The sequence below is a fragment of the Erythrolamprus reginae genome, chromosome 1 (genome assembly GCF_031021105.1).
Source record: "Erythrolamprus reginae isolate rEryReg1 chromosome 1, rEryReg1.hap1, whole genome shotgun sequence".
NCBI classification, from domain to species: domain Eukaryota; kingdom Metazoa; phylum Chordata; class Lepidosauria; order Squamata; family Dipsadidae; genus Erythrolamprus; species Erythrolamprus reginae.
Genome location: NC_091950.1, coordinates 376,580,838 through 376,600,355, shown reverse-complemented (window position 1 = coordinate 376,600,355; position 19,518 = coordinate 376,580,838). Strand labels below are relative to the sequence as shown.

The 19,518-nt window shown below is 41.8% G+C and overlaps 1 protein-coding gene across 2 annotated transcripts in view; it reads right to left on the bottom strand.

Annotated features, from left to right (window-relative positions):
- Window positions 1-19,518, bottom strand: part of HNRNPLL (heterogeneous nuclear ribonucleoprotein L like) — a 39,684-nt gene that overhangs the window by 8,202 nt on the left and 11,964 nt on the right. The window contains exons 4-9 of one of the 2 annotated variants that reach the window (XM_070734700.1): window positions 17,691-17,776; window positions 16,488-16,584; window positions 16,329-16,401; window positions 10,582-10,653; window positions 1,022-1,257; window positions 554-675 (exon numbers count right to left, since the gene is read on the bottom strand). In XM_070734700.1, the coding sequence (XP_070590801.1) occupies window positions 554-675; window positions 1,022-1,257; window positions 10,582-10,653; window positions 16,329-16,401; window positions 16,488-16,584; window positions 17,691-17,776 (686 nt within the window). The remainder of the gene's footprint in view (window positions 1-553; window positions 676-1,021; window positions 1,258-10,581; window positions 10,654-16,328; window positions 16,402-16,487; window positions 16,585-17,690; window positions 17,777-19,518) is intronic. The other variant, XM_070734701.1, reaches the window with a different exon arrangement.

Here is a 19,518-nt window from a genome sequence, read left to right as displayed (position 1 = left end):
AACTGTATATCATCAGTATAGTGGTGATGCCTCATCCGGTCTCAGTGGTTTCATGTAGATGTTAAAAAAGAAGTGGAAGGAGCACTGACCATAGCAGCCTACAGGGGAGGGCCATGAGCTAGAACTTTCACTCCCTATTAACATCTATTGGGACTGGCTTTGGAGGAAGAAGGTGAACCAGCTCAAAACTGTGCTGTCCACCCCCAATTTCCTAAATTGGCCCAGAAGGATACCATGGACAATGCTATTGATAGCCACAGAGAGGTCAAGAAGAGCAAGGATGGAGGAACCACATCCATCATGCTAACATCAGAGATCATCCATGAGTGCAACCAATGCCATTTCAGTGCCTGAAAATAATCTATTTCCAGATAATCTATTCCTCCAGGACCCTCTGGGATTGCAAATTAATGAAGAGTCACATGGCATTTTGTAAATGTATAAAAAAGGGATTTTTCTCAAACTGAATTACATTTTCTACATCGCGTTGATTTAACACATTTTATCTTATATTTGTATTGATACTAAAATAAAAATGGTGATGCACACCTACCAAACATTTAGTCTCTTCCCAAATAATTTGACATTGTTGAGATGTGTGACTGCTCTTTCAACAGCATATTCATCACCCATTTCCACTAATGCAGTGCCTGGAATAGTCTTCATAAATTTCACCTGTAATATTTTAAATTATACATAAATTCAATTTAAAGGATAGAACATTTTTCCATTTCAGTTGGAAGATACATAACAATGACTTGTCTTCAAAGGTATTTACTGTCCTTATACACAAGCTTTTTCAGGCAAATGGCTGCATTTTGGTGATCACCTGAATGCTAAAAAAGTGGGTGAGATAAATTAAAACAAAAGCTTCCACTTTGGTGTTAATGCAATTATTCCATTATACTATAATAAAATTACAATTCAATTTAACAGTATTCAGAAGCCACACATCTGATGTTGGTGGGGTAATTGTAATACATTTCTGCTTTACAGTCACAATGATAGGCATTTAGTTTACCTTTTCAATATTTCCATATAAACAGAACAAGTTGAAGACTCTTGAGCAATTCATCTTTTGCTGGTGCAAACCGCTGACCATGACAACAGATCCTGAGGGGCTTCCTCCATGCATATAAGATGAGGAGGCTTGGGGAAGTGGATAAGCAACAAGCTCTGGAGTATCACGAGATGCCATTCTATACCGACTTGGTAAAGGTAACAGAGGACCATGCGATCCTAAAGGAAAAATACTCCCTAGTATTAAGTAATAGTAATAAGTTTAATGAATCAAGTAAATATAGCATTACAAAATAATCACAGCAACATGACTTATTTAGTGATATTTCATTAAATAGTAAAACTCATTTTTAAATAGTACAGGTAATCCTCAACTTTACGACCAAAAAAATCTGTTTTACTAAGCAAAACAGTTGTTAAATGAGTTGTGCCACATTTTAGCTTTTTTGCCAGTTGTTAAACAAGTCACTACAGTTATTAAGTGAATCATGAGGTTGTTAAGTGAATAAAGCTTCCTTCATAGACTCTGCTTGTTGGACGTCAGCTGGGAAGGTTACAAATGGTGATCACATGATACAGAGACAGCGCAACTATCATAAATACGTGCCAGTTGCCAAGTGTACAAATTTTAATGTGATCATGGGCGGCGGGTCTGTTCCGGTAGCAACCATCAGATTGCGCAATGTGTACACAATTGCTCCAGTACCTATAAAGCCCTACATGGCATCGGACCAGAATACCTTCAGGACCGTCTTCTGCCGCATGAATCCCAGCAGCCGATAAGGTCGCACAGAGTTGGCCTTCTCTGGGTCCCGTTGACTAAACAATGTCCTCTGGAACCAACCCCCCCCCCCCCCCGGAGATTAGAACTGTCCCCACCCTCGCCTTTCTTAAGTTATTGAAGACCCATCTATGATGCCAGGCATGGGGTAATTGAGAGATCCCTAGGCTATTATGGTTTATGAATGGTATGACTGAGTTGTATGGTTTTTAATGATATGGGTTTTAGATGTTTTTAAGTATTGGATTTGTTCATTATTTATTACTGTTGTGAGCCGCTCCGAGACTTTGGAGAGGGGCGGCATACAAATCTAATTAACACTACTACTACTACTACTTTATTATTTATTAGATTTGTATGCCGCCCCTCTCCGTAATAATAATAATAATAATAATAATAATTATTATTATTATTATTATTACCGCCATCTTTTTTTCTGATTTTTTGGGCCTCTTTTGCAGAAGCGAAATCTTACAAGGGGATGCTCATGCAAAATTTTGGTGATTTTTTTGCTTCTGCGCATGTGCAGAAGCAAAAAAATTGCCAAAATCGCACACACGCAAGCGTCTCCTCATGAGATTTTGGTGAGTTTTGCTTCCTGCACATGTGTGGAAGCAAAATTGCATGAGTGGCACAGGCATGCCTGAATTGGGAGAATGTGCATACAGGACCCTGGTATGCAGGTAAGTGCAACCCGCCTATCATGGAGATGCTGCAATGGTTGTAAGTGTGAAAACCAGTCTCATCACTTTATTCAGTGCTTTTGTGACTTCAAAAAGTCACTAAACGAATGACTGTGAGTTGAGGATTATCTCTATACGGGCAGTCCATGATTTACAATCATACTTTTAGTAATATTTGAAGTTACAATGGCACTGGAAAAGGTGACATGACCAGTCCCTAATGGAATGTATGGATGAATTTGGGGGACAAAACAAAAAAATGATTTCTAGGAAACTATCAGACAAAGAGAGGCAAGAGCCACAACTAATTTAATGGTCAGAGAATGAAACTTAGTAAGAGTCTGCCCTAATGATCAAACCTTTAAAAGTGAATGATATGAAGTCTGTGTCTTCAGATTTGTAAGATTGTTAATGTGGCCTTGCAATAAAATAGAATTAGTCCCTCTAGTCATGCTTCCTATCTGGTTTACCTGGGAGGGCTGTTATCACATTTACAACTGTCCCAGTGTCCCCGAGGTCATGTGATAACGATCTGCATGCTTGACAATTGGCATTTATTTACAAGTTGCAACAGCAGGGAATTACATGATCACCAGTGGTGAGCTGCTCCTGGTTTGTCCCAGTTCTAAGAACTGGTAGCGCCAGCAGCGGGAGGTTCTGCCCATCCGCCCAGGATGCTTCTGCACACACAAACCAGCAATAAAGGGTTTTACAACCCACTACTGATGATCACCATTTGGGAAAATAGAAAAACAGAATAACAAAGTTGGAAGGAACCTTTGAGGTCTTCTAGTCCAACCCCCTGCTTAGACAGGAAACCCTACACCACTTCAACCAGATGGTTATCCAATATCTTCTTAAAAACTTCCAGTATTGGAGCATTCACAACTTCTGTAGGCAAGTTGTTCCCCTGATTAATTGTTCTAGCCATCAGGAAATTTCTCCTTAGTTCTAGGTTGTTTCTCTCCTTCATTAGTTTCCACCCATTGATTCTAGTTCTACCCTCAGGTGCTTTGGAGAATAGGTTGGCTCCCTCTTCTTTGGCAATTCCTGAGAATAGGCGTTGATTGCTTACCTGAACGCCTCTTCTCGTACGGTGAGCGGGTACAGCAGTCACATGGGTTGCTCATGTCCAATCCGGTGGAACTGAGCCTAGTGTTAAAAAAGCTTGCCGGATCCGCCCCTTCCCCAGAATTCGCGAATCCATAGACTAGGCTCAGCTGTGAAGCTCTGTAGTGTTCAACTCTTATTGTTAGAGGAAAAAGGATTATAGAAGGTAAAGAAGACACATACAAGGGCGGGAAGTGACTGCTGTACCCGCTCACCGTACGAGAAGAGGCGTTCAGGTAAGCAATCAACGCCTATTCTCCGTACTGAAGGAGCGGGTCCAGCAGTCACATGGGACATACCCAAGAGATGGTCCCTAGGGAGGGATTAGATTGCTATCGTGTGAGATAACGGATTGGAGTACCCTTCTGCCGAAGGCAGCGTCCGCTGAAGCGTAAGCATCAATCTTGTAGTGCCTGATGAAGGAATTTGGCGAGGCCCAAGTGGCTGCTTTGCAGACCTCCTCCAACGGGGCTTGAGTCGCCCAAGCGGCCGAGGTGGCTGCGCTCCTGGTGGAATGCGCTGTGATGTTCCTTGGGACTGAGAGGGAGGCCGATTCATAGGCCTTAGATATAGTCCCTCTGATCCAACGGCCTATTACTGTTGAAGACACTTTGGCACCCATGACTCTGGGGTGATAGGCTATAAACAGTGCTTCTGACCTCCGAAAGGGTCCAGTGCGTTGGATATAGATTCTCAGCGCTCTAATAAGATCCAGGGTGTGCCATCTAATTGCCAAGGGATGGTCTCGTTGGAGGCAGAAGGATGGTAGGACAATATCCTGAGTTCTGTGGAACATGGAACTGACCTTGGGTAAGAAGGTGGGGTCCAGTCGCAAGACTACCTTGTCCTGATGAAATTGACAAAGGTCCTGCCTGATCGAGAGGGCAGCCAACTCCGAAATGCGTCGTGCAGAGGTAATAGCCACCAGGAATGCTACCTTAAAGGATAGGTACCTGAGGGACGCCGATTTTAAGGGTTCGTATGGTGCCTGCGTGAGGGAATGGAGAACCCGTGGCAAATCCCAGGATGGGTACCTGTGGACCTTGGAAGGTCTGAGGTTGGCTATGCCCTTGAGGAATTCCTGAACTTCAGGGAAGGATCGGAGAGGCTGTCTGCGGGGACCCCCTAGGACAGATGAAATGGCTGCCAGATGACGCCGGAGGGTGCTGGTGGAAAGTCCTTTATGGAAGCCTTGCATAAGGAAGGAAATGATTCTGTGTATGGGGATGCACAGAGGGGAGAGACCTTCCTGTAGACACCACTGGTGAAACTTGGACCACGTATGGTCGTAGATTCGATTGGTCGAACCCCTTCTGGCCTTTAAAATGACCTCCACTGAATCGGGGTCATGACCACGCAGTTCTAAGTCTCTCCTGATAACAGCCAGGCGGTGAGGTGGAACCACTCCGGGTCTGGATGGAATGAAGCCCCCTGCCGCAGCATATCCCCCGAAACGGGGAGTCGCCAAGGGTCCTGGACGGACAGCTGTTGGAGGTCCGCGAACCAGGGCCGGCGGGGCCAATGAGGGGCGATTAAGATTACTCGGGCCCTCTCGGTGAGGACCTTGTGAATCACGTCCGGGAGAATTGGAATTGGAGGAAATGCGTAGAGTAGGCCTGGAGGCCATGGACTCCGGAGGGCATTGATTGCTTCCGCTCCCGGGGATGGAAATCTGGAAAAGAAGCGAGGGAGTTGGGCGTTCGCATTGGTCGCGAAGAGATCCAGGATTGGTAGGCCGAATCTGAGGCTGATTTGATGGAACAGGTCTTGATGGAGATTCCACTCTCCTGGGTCTATCGTTGCTCGAGATAGCCAATCCGCCTGGACGTTGAGGCTCCCCGAGATGTGGTCTGCTAGGAGCGACCGAAGATGTTTTTCCGCCCAAAGGCCTAACTTGAGGGCCTCCCTCATGAGGGCCTTGGATCTCGTGCCCCCCTGTCTGCAGATATGGCTTTTTGTGGCAATGTTGTCGGTAAGAATGAGAACGTGCCGGTTGGGAATGCGAGGAGAGAAATGCTTCAGAGCCAGGGAAACGGCTCTTAACTCTAGCCAATTGATTGGCCTGGAAGCTTCCTCCGGGGACCACGTGCCCTGGGCTATCATCCCCTGGGCGTGGGCGCCCCATCCCGATAGACTGGCATCTGTGGTGATGACAAATTGATCCGGGCACCTGAACGGGGATCCTTTGTCCATGGCCGGAGACTTCCACCACTTGAAGGATCTGCGAACACTTGGTGGGATGACAATGCGACGATTTGAGTTGCTGTGCCCCGATCTCTGAAAGGGTAATAGGAGCCACTGGAGTTCCCTAGCATGAAGGCGAGCCCAGGGAATGATGCCTATGCATGACACCATCTTCCCCAAAAGGGATGACAGAGTTACTATGGATACTGAAGAATTAGATAAAATGTTAGAAATTAACTCCCCTATACTGAGTTTTCTCTCGGGAGAGAGAAAAACCTGGGAGGATTCTGAATTAATAATGGATCCCAGGTGTAAGATGGATGTGGAAGGTTGGAGGTGACTTTTATCAAAGTTGATGGAAAATCCATGGTCCTGAAGGACTGACATGGTGACAGAAAGGTCTGTTTTCACTTTCTCTAGGGAGTTCCCATGAATCAAAATATCATCAAGATAACATAAAATGTGGATGGGAGACGCCCGGATATAGGCCGCCAGGGACCCCAAGAGCTTTGTAAAGACCCGAGGGGCCGAGGAAAGGCCAAATGGCATCGCCCTATACTGGAAATGCCTGCCTTGAAAGGAAAAACGTAAAAATTTTCTGTGGCATTTGGCTATAGGAATGTGGAGGTAGGCCTCAGTGAGGTCTAAGGAGACCATGAAATCTCCCGTGTGGATGGCGGCCAAAATAGAAGATAAGGAGTGCATCTTAAACTTCCTATATTTGATGAATAGGTTTAGCTTCTTTAAATCCAAAATAGCTCTCCAACCTCCGGAGGACTTTGGAACCATAAATAGGATGGAGTAAAAACCTAGGCCCTTCTGACCGGAAGGAACCGGTTGAATGGCTCTGATGGACAATAAATGAGAAATGGCCTCCTCCATACGGTTACAATCTGAGGAGGACCTGGGAGAAGGGCAGGAAATAAAACGTTTTGGGGGAGGAGAAATAAATTCTAAAAGGAGACCTGTTTGAACAGTGTCAATGACCCAGGGGTCCTTGGAGGTGAGACGCCAATTAGAGGCGAAATGGGCTAGACGACCCCCTATGGGAATTGAGGAAAAATTACCATCTAGGTTTTTTTGAAGCCCTGTTAGAGGACGCTCCCCTTTGGAAGCGAAAACCTCTGCCCCTGGAGTTCCTACCTTGGGAACGAAAGCGGGGGGAATACTGACCTGGAGATCTCTGATAGGACGCCGCTTGATCTTGCTGGCGCCCTGGGCGACGAAAGGACTGCGTTTTGGTAGCCTTTTTTGTGGTTGGACCCAAAACTTTCTTCTTGTCCGTGGTTTCCGTGAGGAGTGGATCCAGAAGATCACCGAAAAGAAGGTCGCGCTTTAAGGGTCCCTGGGATAACTGCCACTTCTGGCGTACTCCCGCTTGCCAAGGGCGAATCCATAGGAGTCTTCTTGCCGTTGTAGAAGCTGCAATAGACTTAGCAGAAAATCTAGTAGATTGCAAGGTGGCATCAGCCACGTACTGGGCAGCTGCAAAGACCTTGTTGAAGTCTTGTTGACCTCTCAAGTCATCGGGAGGAATATGCTGTTGAAGTTGGCGAAGCCACAGAAGCATGGCTCTGGAGAAAAAGGAAGCTGCTGCAGAACTTTTAATGGCCCAGGAATCTGCGGTGAATCCTCTTTTGAGCATTTGTTCAATCCGCTTGTCCTCTGGGCGGAGGACTTCCTCCGCTTCGCCTGGCACAGCCGCTGCCGAGTGAAGGATCTTGACAGGTTCATCCGGTTTGGGAAAGGATAGAAGCTCTTCATAGGAAGAGGAAAGTTTGTACAACTTTCTGTCCTTGGTGGAGGGATTAAGGCCAGAGGCTGGGAAATCCCACTGTTTGAGTAAGGCATCTTTAAACAATTTAGGCATAGGAATTACCTCGTTATCCTCCTGTTCCTCTGTGAAGTAAGGTAAGTTCTCCTCCGGGGGATCAGTGGCAGTAGAGGCTTGTTTCTCCTGGGCCGCTAATCCCGTAGAAATTCTAGCTTTGAGGAGGAGAGATTTGAATAATTGAGAAGGAAAAATAGTAATTGGAGAAGGAACCTTTATTTGGGATTCCTCATCATCTGAGAGGCCTTGAAAGGGATCCTCATCATCCTCCATATCCTCATATTCGTCCTGAGAGGAATCTGAATCATCCTGAATAGGAGCTCTAACCGCTGGGGAAGAACCCAAGGGGCGGGAGGGACGAGGAGGAGGAGGAGGTAAGGGAAGCTCATTGATGGTGGAGAGTTTGGCATCAATGGCCTTGGACAACACAGCAAAAATAGATTGGAACTCAGGAGGTAAACTAGAAATATCAGCAGGAAAGGCAGAAGAATCCCTAAAGGCCTGGGAGGATCCTGGCTGGGGGGAATCTTCAATAATATCTGGTTCCTCTGGACCTATGCCCCATAGGTTAGGTTGGGGTCTGTCTAGGTTAGGCTCATCCAGAGATAACACAGGGACCCCAGAAGGAGGTAGATTAGAAGCCTCTGGGGGGTCTTGACTACTGAGTACTTGGGCCTGTACTTTCAAACGTTTTGCTGATTTGTCATGGATTCTTTGTAGGGCTAGGTCCCTTCTCTTCTCGGCCCTGGTGACCTTGGTCGAGGGGCGGGCCCCTGGAGAAGAGGAGGAAGAGGCCTGGGGGATACTAGTAATCTCATCGCCTGTAGGCCTGGCCTCTCTGGGACCTTTAGTTGTGCCTCTCTTGGGAAAAGTAGCCATAGTCTGACAATTAACAGAAGACAAGGCTGAGCCAATAACTGAATAATTAAGGAGAAGAATTTCAAGGACTTCCCAAGAGGAATGGATCCTGCTTCGAGGCCTCGAAGCTGCTGAGACTTGAGGGCAATCTGGGCAAACCCAGAGTTCGTGTCCCCAAATCCAGCGGGGCCAGCCTCCCTAAACTTTTTAATTAAGTAAACCAAGGCACTCTGGTTGGAGGCTTAGCCGGTGGAGAATTAAGCCTGGGCGTCCCAAGGCCCGCTCCGGGATCCACGCGGTGGACTGAGGCCTACGCGGCTGGCAGGAGGCCAACACGAGAGGCCTAAATTTAAAAAGGGCGCGAAGGCCTTCGCGCCGAAAAATCGCTCCGTAATATTCTTAAAGGGGAAGCGATCGACTAAGTCCAGGAGACTAGAAAGACGTCTCACTCCGCAGGAGGTATTTCTTAAGCCCTTTAATAATATACAATGATGAATCAATAAATCAATAAATCAATACTTGCACGAAGACCTCCAGGCCAAAGGATTAAAGGAATCCACAAGCGGCAGCGGGGATCGTACACGGCAAAACCGCCGGGGGAAAACGAAACCGCAACTTCTCCAAAGGAAAAAAGCCGAGCCACAAACGGCTGGCGCTATTAGTGCAAGTAAATAATAATGGTAAAACAATTCTTACTACTTTGAAGGAAAGGATCGAAGGGAAGGTGTTAGAATGTTGAACGAGCTATCACAATACAACCGCAGGATATGCGAACTGAGCGAATTCTGGGGAAGGGGCGGATCCGGCAAGCTTTTTTAACACTAGGCTCAGTTCCACCGGATTGGACATGAGCAACCCATGTGACTGCTGGACCCGCTCCTTCAGTACGGAGAATTTGGCAATTCCTGAGATTTTGGAAGACTGCTATCATATCTTCCTCTAGTCATTTTCATTAAGCTAGACATACCCAGTTCCTGCAGACATTCTTCGTGTGGCCTTACCAAGGCATTATAAAATGGTATTAACACTTCACATGATCTTGATTCTATCCGCTATTTTTACAGCCTAGAATTGTGTTGGCCTTTTTCAGCAGCAACCTTCTCAGCTGATTTCAGACAAGTGAAGTAGCTAAAAGAGTTCTTGTATGGGAAGATGAGTGGCTAATAAATTTCACAAATAAACAAACCAATCCAGGAAGCCAAATTTGCCTAACAACTGTTATGACTCACTTACAAATTGCATTACCAGTCCATTGTTGAAGGTTATAAGTCGAGGACTATTTGTTAAAAAAACAACAACTTTGGAGCTTTGGGTTTGTTCCTTGAACCTATTTAATGCTCAACAGTGAGTACTAAATAAGCATCAAATTTTAAAAAACCCTAACTTTTAAATAATATAAAATAAAACTTATGGTGTTGATTCCCAGAACCTTTTTAATATACAGCAATACTACTGAATAATCTTATTAATTAAGTTAAAGTTATTTTTCTAACTTAATTATAATTGGCAGTAAAACTTCAAATAGAATAGAATAGAACAGAACTTCTTTTTAAGAACCAAATCAAAATTTGACACCGGTTACTAATATATTTTAGTTTTTAAGGCTCTAATTACAAGGGACTCATTGATCTATCAAAATAGAACCCCATTTGGAAAACATTTTTATTATTTAATTACAAGTAATACATTTTCTCCAAATGCTCACAAGGTATAGTTCATCGTGAAAAAATTCTAAGATCACAAACCACAAGTTTCAAATTGGTAATTACTGCACTTTATCTATTTTCAATTTTCATTATAATGTTCCATTGTGATGAATTGTGATACCTTTTAGAAAAAAACAAAAGCTAAAAAAACAGGAAAACAAAACCCACCTACCCTAAAACCCTGGTAACTGGCTGTAATTTACAGACAAAAACATAAGCTAGGGAATTATAACAAACTGAACAACTGCTTTAACCTAAAAATAAAGAATATACCTTCTATGTAGCAATGAGAGCAATTTCTTTCATGCAAAAGATACAGATAATGGCAGAAACAGGTGTTTTCAGTATAAATCCCCAAAGATTTATGAATAATTTTTATGAAAATAAATTGATAAAAAAGGAACTTACCATAGCCATCATGTCTAAATGATGAGGGATGTTCGCCCAAAATAGCTTGCCTTTGTCGGCCTTTTCCTCTATCTACAGAATAAGAGAGCATTGGTTTTTTTTAAATAAAAAACCCTCTCAAAATATTAGAATTTTGTCAACTAAAACAATATGTTTTCTGATTAAAACTTAACAGCAACTCTGCTAGAGCTGATCACATGTTCACCAGTCAAATATTATATTTCCAAGAGTATGGTAACCAGATATTTTTAAGGTAATACATTTGCGTATTTTGATCAGGTAGTCATTTAGACTGACTTTTTCTAATACGAAAATACACCAGAATTATTGTTAGGACACCAGAAATGTTGTTATTAAAATCGCATCCAGAAAGATTTGACATTTTAAACTGTACAGGTGTCTTAACACTACAATTACTCTCGTAAAAATCAAGCTGTAAATGCAGTACTTTCGAAGGACAGTACCTGAATCACACTATTAGCTTCAACAGCAACATATTTTCAAAGAGGGCTTCTTTTCAAGAAGTTTCAGCATAATCCAACAACAACCTGTATTACATGGTTTCATAATCAGTTAACAAAGGATCATAATTTTTTAACATACAGCAACATACATGAATGGGAAAGTGCTGAGAAAACTATACATCACTACACTGTTATTATACAATCTATATTATAATGCCAATAAAAATTGAACTTTTAACAATGAGAAGTTTTCAGCAAGTTTCATTTTATACAAGAACATAAAGTTAACCAAGGGGTCAACACTATTGGAGGAAAGCAGCAACCAATAAATATCTACTGCAATGCTATTTATCATTAATATTTGCTGATTGTTTTATTACATAATTTGAAGTCAATATTTCAATTGAATTGCTAAACTATAAGAAACAACCAGAAAAGATAGTATTTCAATGGTAAAATATCTGTATTTTTATGCAAAGTGTATTAAAATCAGTTAAAATCAGCATGGGTTGAAAACTCAGCTTTGATAATAAAAACTAAAAGTTTCTTTCCAAGGTCCACATTTTTTTTAGGGCAACTGGTTGAAAATGAAAATATTTGATAAAAAAAATTAAGTCCCCAAAACAAAAGTGATGAAGAATATTTCTGTATGTCAACTACAAACCTTTTACATGGATATTACTTTCACTTATTTTGGTAAAAGATGAATAAGTATGAAATAAAGAAAATACCTACTAATAGTATCCTGTTTAATATTTAACTGACATTGACATAAATGAGGGCGCCAGTGGTTAGGACATTAGGCCACAAACCATGAGATCATGAGTTCTAGTCCCATCTTAAGCTATAAAGCCAGCTGCATGACTTTAGGATAGACACTCTCACAGCCTTAGGAAGCAGGTAATGTCAAAAAACCTTGTCCAGAAAATCCACCTCCAATTATTTCTTCTGATATATTTAATTTTTAAAAATAAACACTCCTTGCTGCAATGGATTCTATACTGAGCAGTTCTAAGATCTCTTCCCACTCTATGACTCATAAAAGATAGCAATAAAAATCACAACATCCTTCCTATTAAAATATCCACTAAGGTTTATGTTCACATTACAGCTATACAAAAAAAAAAAAAAATCATTTGGATAATTAAAAATAATTTCTGACCAACAATTGAAAAGGAAATATGAAAAAATTCTGTTTAAAGAAAAATGAAGATGCTGCTACTCTTGATAGCCATGTAGACATTGACTAAAAACAATAGAGAAAAAAGTGCAATCCATAGATATATTTGTCTGGTGCATATTTTTATAAAACTATAAGTATGGATTGGTGCAACTGCTCTATTTCCGTACTCTACAATATAGCACTAACACATCTAAATGCAATACAACCAACAAGATTTCAGCTAGCACATTTATACAGTATTAGATTCCTGAGTTTAAAGCTGTAACACAATACCCTTGATGAAAAAGGGAAAACCAAACAAACAGGTTCAAATATTCAAAATTATTTGCTTAATGTAATACATAAAAAATCCCAAGTTGTGCTTGATTTCTGGTGATTTCATCCACATGAAATTTCATTAACATGAAAGTGGTCTCCTCTTGCCACGTTCTGGGTTTATTTTATTCAGATTTGCAGCTCTGTCTAAACTGACATATCCCCATGAAGTACTGACCCCATCAAGCTGCCTAGCTTCAAAGCCTAAACAAAATTAGCCAACTTTGCCAGAGAATAAGGCTAAAAACAATCTTAAGTATTTCTGAAATAAGGTCAAGATGCCAATGTAACAAAACATACAGTGATTAATATAGCCAAAAGGATAGCTGGAAAGAGGAGAGGCACAGAAAGTAACCTGTTTCTGAGACACTTTTATCACTCTTCTCCTAAGAGAACATTAAGAAGCTTAGTGAGTACTGCCTCATTGTACTGGTGAGTACTGTCCAAAATAAATGAGTGGTTTTCTATATTGAGGAAGTTGCCCACTCATTGGCAATTGGTTTATTGTTCACATTATGTTCTCTGATGATTCATTAAAATTGATATAGTCAGTACTCTTTATTAACTGTTAATTATCAAAATAAAAAGCTATAATTGTCTATCTACAGAAAATGTGTTTATTTATTGTTTATTATTTATTTTATTTTATTGGATTTGTATGCCGCCCCTCCCTGGAGACTCGGGGCGGCTAACAACAGTAATAAAACAATGTACAATAATAATCCAATTGCAGGTTTTTCTATTACAATTTAAAGTAATGCTAACGGTACATTCAGTCTTCAACTTACAACTACAATTGGAACTTGAATTTCATCACTAAGCAGTGCACTCAGAAAGCAAGATACCATGTGACTGCATCACTTAGCAGCTGTAATCCCAGCACTCAATTAACTGAGAAACACAGGTTAAACAGAGGGAATCCCAAGTAAGGGGAGGAGTGGGGGAGGCCTGGCACAAATCACAGAAAAGTTGGAGAGGGGGTGCCTATGGTGTGATGTAAAACTGCAGTTGCTCCTAGAAGTCTCAGCCTGTCCCGGCAGCATGATGCAAAGCTACTCCACTTGGCCCAGCGGCACTTAGGGCAACAGGGGCATTGCAACTTCTCTCTGCCCACCATCTATACCCCTGGTTCCCAACCTGGGGCCCACGCCCCACAGGAGGCAAATTTCATTTTTAATGGGGGCAATTGGAACCTTTTAGGCTTCCTCCGTGTGAGTAGTTAACTTTTTGAATAATAAGAATTATATATCATGGGGGGAAGGAGGACTCAGGATTTTAAAGATGCTTAGGTAGGGCATAGCCAAAAAAAGGTTGGGAATCACCGATTTATACTCTTTGGGCTACACTGGACAATGCTATTTGGCGGCAACAGGGCTGAGACTGAAGCTGAAACATGGGTTTTTTTTAATAGTCTCAGCTGGCTGCCATTGACTCCAGGTCTCTATTTCAATCCAGCAACATATCTGCAACTTTGAAATGTTGCCACAAACCCCACTCCATGTCCAGCCAGCCCAGCATCATTGTTCCAATTGCCCTCACAGTCCTGTGCTTCACTGGTTCTACCACACCCCAACTGATCTTCACCATTTTATTTCTGCTAAGGATGGAATCCCCTAACTCGGGGTAGGCAAACTTGGCTCTTCTATGACTTGTGCACTTCAACTCCCAGAATTCCTGAGCCAATCATCTTAGCTCAGAAATTCTGGGAAGTCCACATGTCATAGAAGAGCCAACTTTGCCTACCGCTGCCCTAACTGTACTACACGCAAGGTTGGTGCTGGCAGTTTGAGGCCTTTCTTCCCGAGACACACATCCCATTCTCATGACCATTCAGAAAGCTACCCCAAGTCTCGCAAGAATAGAGAAAGGCAGGAATGTCATTCTTGCCCCAGTATCACCCAGAAGTACCGCTGCACAGAACAACCAAAAGAGCATAAACGATGGGAAGACAGATGAGTGGGGAGTTACAGCATGACTACAGTCATAAGTGTGAGTGGGCAGCCAAGCCCCCTAATTTTGGTCATATAACTATGAGGATGCTGCAACAACCATAATTTCAGCCTTGGGCATCCAATTTTTCATTGCCATCATAATTTAAAATAGTCGTTGAAAAAAATGGTTGTAAACTAAGAATTAGTTATGGTACTATTAACAATACATATTCCTGTCTGGGAACAGGAATTATCTCAATCACTTCAAGGAAAAGCAATTATGTGGGTGTATATTAAACAACAAAGTGCACACTTAAAAGATATCCCAGTGTCACATAACCAAATCCATTCTTGAAAACTGAAAAGATGTTCAAAAATAGTTAAAAATAAGAAACAGGATTTGCTATTCAAAGAAAAGTCAAATGTCACAACAAACATCAAATTTTTGATACAGTTGTGTTATTTTCCTTCAAGGAAAGTTTTCTTATTTCCCAGAGTTTCATTTACCAGGATAGGCCACAGTCCCTTAAGAAAATCTGAATTGAATGTGTAAATTTAGAATTTTAGTTATGTTATCTGGCAATTCGAAACAAAGTTGAAGTTTTACCATAGCATTGTGGTTGAATAATCTGCTAACCAATAGCATAGCCCCCTTATTAACTTTTTACAAATACTTAATCCTTCATTCCAAAGCCTACATATTAATAGTACATTTCACAATCAAAGCACTATCTATAAAATGCAACTTTTAGATAATAGTTAAAAGGCAAACCAGGGCCTAATATTAATAGTACATTTTCACAGTCAAAATGATACCTTAAAAAAATCCAACCATGTGGTAATTATTAAAAAGTCAAATCTTGTTTCATGTTTCAAAATTTGTTAAATACTCTACCTTGATAAGTTTCCCAACTTCCTGCTATTAATGCCTAAATTTTCAAAAAGTATACACAGCAAATTATACAAGTCATTAGAAATTACAGAGAAGTACAGAATAATTTTTTTACACTTTCATGCAGGTTCTTTTACTGATGCAAACAATATCCCTATTAAGCTTTGCGGTTAAAAAAATGAAATATACTTTGTGTAATGTACTGAAACCTGAGGAAAATGCCTGACAGGTTGCTGCAAAATTTCAATTTATTTTTAGGTAGTTGTGATCCTTCAGACAACATTTACATTGGAAAACCTGTCTTACATACAACCAAAACAATTGCCACAATGTACAAGAGAGAAACAAGACTTGGAATCTTCCATATTATATTGTTTTGCTCTAGGGATATAAGATTGGAACCATATGCAAGCTGATTATAATGGGTACAGTCTACCATGGTATTCAGAAGTATTGTTAGTATCCTTCTTGACATGCTTGTGGTGATGATGCATGCAGTATGCAGTCAAGGTGAATTGCAAGTCTGGGGTTTTTCAGAGGGCCATTTGATGATGCCGATGTGGTGCATGATGAAGTGTAGAGTCAGCCTGCTGGAGTCCTCTATCCTTCTTAATGCCTTGTCCACCATATGGGAAAATTCCTTTCCATGGAGAAGCAGTGTGCAAGTTTGTAGTTTGTAAGGAAAAGTCTGTATCAGTGTCCTCTCCTCCAAAGAGTGAGAGCTGCTTGGAGAAATGCAAATCCTTGTACTGCAAACATGCTTGCATGTATGGGTTCCTTCTTGGCCTAAACAATTCAGTATATCACCAGGGGACTCTAGTGTTGAAAGTTATTCTTTTCCAGGATTACAAAGCTTTAACAAAAGTTCCACCAGCAATATTTGGCTTGAAATGACTACTGCATTAAAGAAACTGTCTGCATATGTATAGGTATATGGTAGATACAATTACCCAAACACTTACCTCGTCTGCCCAGATATGGTTTAGTATAATCCCAACTATCATTGTCATTTCGAATTACATTAAGTCGCGTTGGCTGTTAAGATACAAGCAAAACAGTCAATTTTAATTGTTGCTTTTCCTTCTAAAAAAGAGAGAGGCTGAAGAAGATATAAAATTTACCCTTGCATATTCAATTTTTAATGTACAGCATCCTGCATATATATCCGCTCCATTGAGTGCAGCTTTTGCTTTCTGAGCACAAAGAACTGATTCAAACATAAGATATGTTAAGGATCTATAGTCTTTAAAATAAAGCGATTACAAGACAAAATATTTCAGAAAAGAACTTTGTAACTGTGCTAGAAGTCATTCAGAATCTACTTAATTGAGGTATTGACAAGAGTAAATCTAGATTTGCTGGTAGATTTCTTGTTGATTGCCAGGGTTAAATAGTCTCAGTCAATACCAAGAATGAATGACTTTCAGCGTACATTATATTGCTAAGGGATAAAGTCTGGAGTGGTTTTCTTTTGTTTCTTTGTGAACAAATTAAGAGCTACAGTCAGTGTTTCACATTTCAGAATTCATAACTCTGTTTTAAATGTATGGTTTTTTAAAAAAATTAACTTTAATTAGATTTTAATATTGCAGAAGAAAATCTAATGAAGTCTTATATTGCTAAGTCTTCTCTTTCCTATTTTATACACAAGTTAATGTGTATTTCTAATTTATTCATATATAATTCTGATACACTTGAAGACAAATTTGAGGAAAGTCAGTCTTCTAAGTTTAATTTTATGCATTATTTTTTCATAAGCTGCAAGGATATCTCTACTTATTTAGGTCTACAAAGTCCCAGATCTATCTCAATCTCACTGCCAGTAGATATCAAAATAAAACTGTTCTATTCCTTGAAATTATTCAAGGAATAATTTATGGCCGTTATTTCTGTCTAGAAAGATTCTCATTCATCCAGGTCATAGTTGGCCCAAAGATGCTTTTCCAAAAGGCAACTATATATTCTTGCTTTTTTTTCCTTTGAAAACATTTAGCTTTAGTTGAGAGAAAACACCAAGAAAGTTCAGTTGTCTTTTGAAAAAAATACCTTTGGGCTATAATTTATATTGGGTCTGGCACCTGTCTGTATACTACTTGAGTTGTTCTACTTCAGTGGTTTGATAAATATACTGTAAATGCAGAATAAATAAACAAACAAATAAATAAGCTTTCTGGTTAAGTTCCTGTGCTACAGCATAACAATACAATAATAAAATTCTGTAACAAAACATCGGCAATAGAACAACCAAGCTCAGAGAGCACCAAGAACTGCACAGCTCAACAATTAGCTACATATTTATTTTTTATTCAATAATAAAAGGATATTCAACCATGGCTTGTATTCCATTTCTCTTGAATATGACAATACGTTGCACTTTCCCAACAGGATTGCATACTGTATACAAGACATCCTACAAAACAAACCAGTTATTTTATCTTACAAGATTGTTCTAAATGTTAACAAATAAAAATATATACAACTATTAAAAACCCATTCTGAGAAATTACTTTAATGCAATTCAAAAAAGAAAGTTTAAATTCAGTTTCACTATAGATACCTCCAATATTTTGCATGGTGCACTGGTAAGTATTCAAAGTTAGTATGTCTAATATTTGTAACATTTATAAAGTAGAACACAAAAAATATGAATGGAAAATAATTATTTATTTTCCAAATTATGCTGGAAAATGTTGATCTATTTATAACTTTTATCACTATTTATTTAATTTATCATGCTGCCAATCACACCTAGAGGCGACTGTAGGCAACTCACAACCAAATAAAAGCAACAAGATAAAATTTTAAACCATTAAAATAATAAATATTAAAATTAAAATTTACTTTTAAAATATCAAAAATGTGCAAGGAAGGATGCAAGATGCATAAGGAGAGGAAGTGGGGTCTTATCCCAGTTCATTAATCACCTCCAGTATGATACACTCCATTGGGACCTCATTTTGGCATAGGTTATGGGAACAAAGAGATTACAGGACTTAGAAAAGTTACAAGATCTAAGCTGCAATATGCTAAAAGTATATACATTTATACTATACAGTGATCCCTCGATCATCGCGAGGGTTCCGTTCCAGGACCCCACGCGATGATCGATTTTTAGCGAAGTAGCGGTGCGGAAGTAAAAACACCATCTGCGCATGCGCAGATGGTGTTTTTACTTCCACTGCCGCCCGCCCTTCGGCCGCCCACCCCGTTGCTCGCGCCTGGGGTGCGCGCGCGCTTGGGGACACCCCAGCTCCGCTTCCCAGCTGGGAAGCAGAGGTGGGGTGTCCCCAAGCGCGCGCGCTTTCCCCAGCAACGCGCGCGCGGTGGGGACACCCTAGCTCCGCTTCCCAGCTGGGAAGCGGAGGTGGGGTGTCCCCAAGCGCGCGCGCTTTCCCCAGCAACGCGCGCGCGGTGGGGACACCCTAGCTCCGCTTCCCAGCTGGGAAGCGGAGGTGGGGTGTCCCCAAGCGCGCGCGCTTTCCCCAGCAACGCGCGCGTGGTGGGGACACCCTAGCTCCGCTTCCCAGCTGGGAAGTGGAGGTGGGGTGTCCCCAAGCTCGCGCGCACCGCCCACCTGCCCACGCTGTTGCCAGCTCCGCTTCCCAGCTGGGAAGCGGCCCCAGCAACGCGCGCGCGGATGGGGACACCCTAGCTCCGCTTCCCAGCTGGGAAGCGGAGGTGGGGTGTCTCCAAGCGCGCGCGCTTTCCCCAGCAACGCGCGCACGGTGGGGACACCCTAGCTCCGCTTCCCAGCTGGGAAGCGGAGGTGGGGTGTCCCCAAGCTCGCGCGCGCTGCCCGCCCGCCCACGCTGTTGCCGGCTCCGCTTCCCAGCTGGGAAGCGGAGCTGGGGTTTCCCGCGTGCGTGCCGCCCGCCAGCCCACGCCGTTGCTCGTGCCGCCGCTGGGGTCTTACGGGGCAAGAGGGGGAAGACCCAGGTAAGCCTCTGCCCGGCGGGGAAACTCCACCATCTACGCATGCGTGGAAGGGCACGCATGCGCAGATGGTGGAGTTTACTTCCGGGTTGAAAACTCGCGATATAGCCCTTTCGCGATGCTCGAGGACGCGAAACTCGAGGGATCACTGTATACAGTGGTACCTCTACCTACGAAGGCCTCTACTTACAAACTTTTTTAGATAAGAACCGGGTGTTC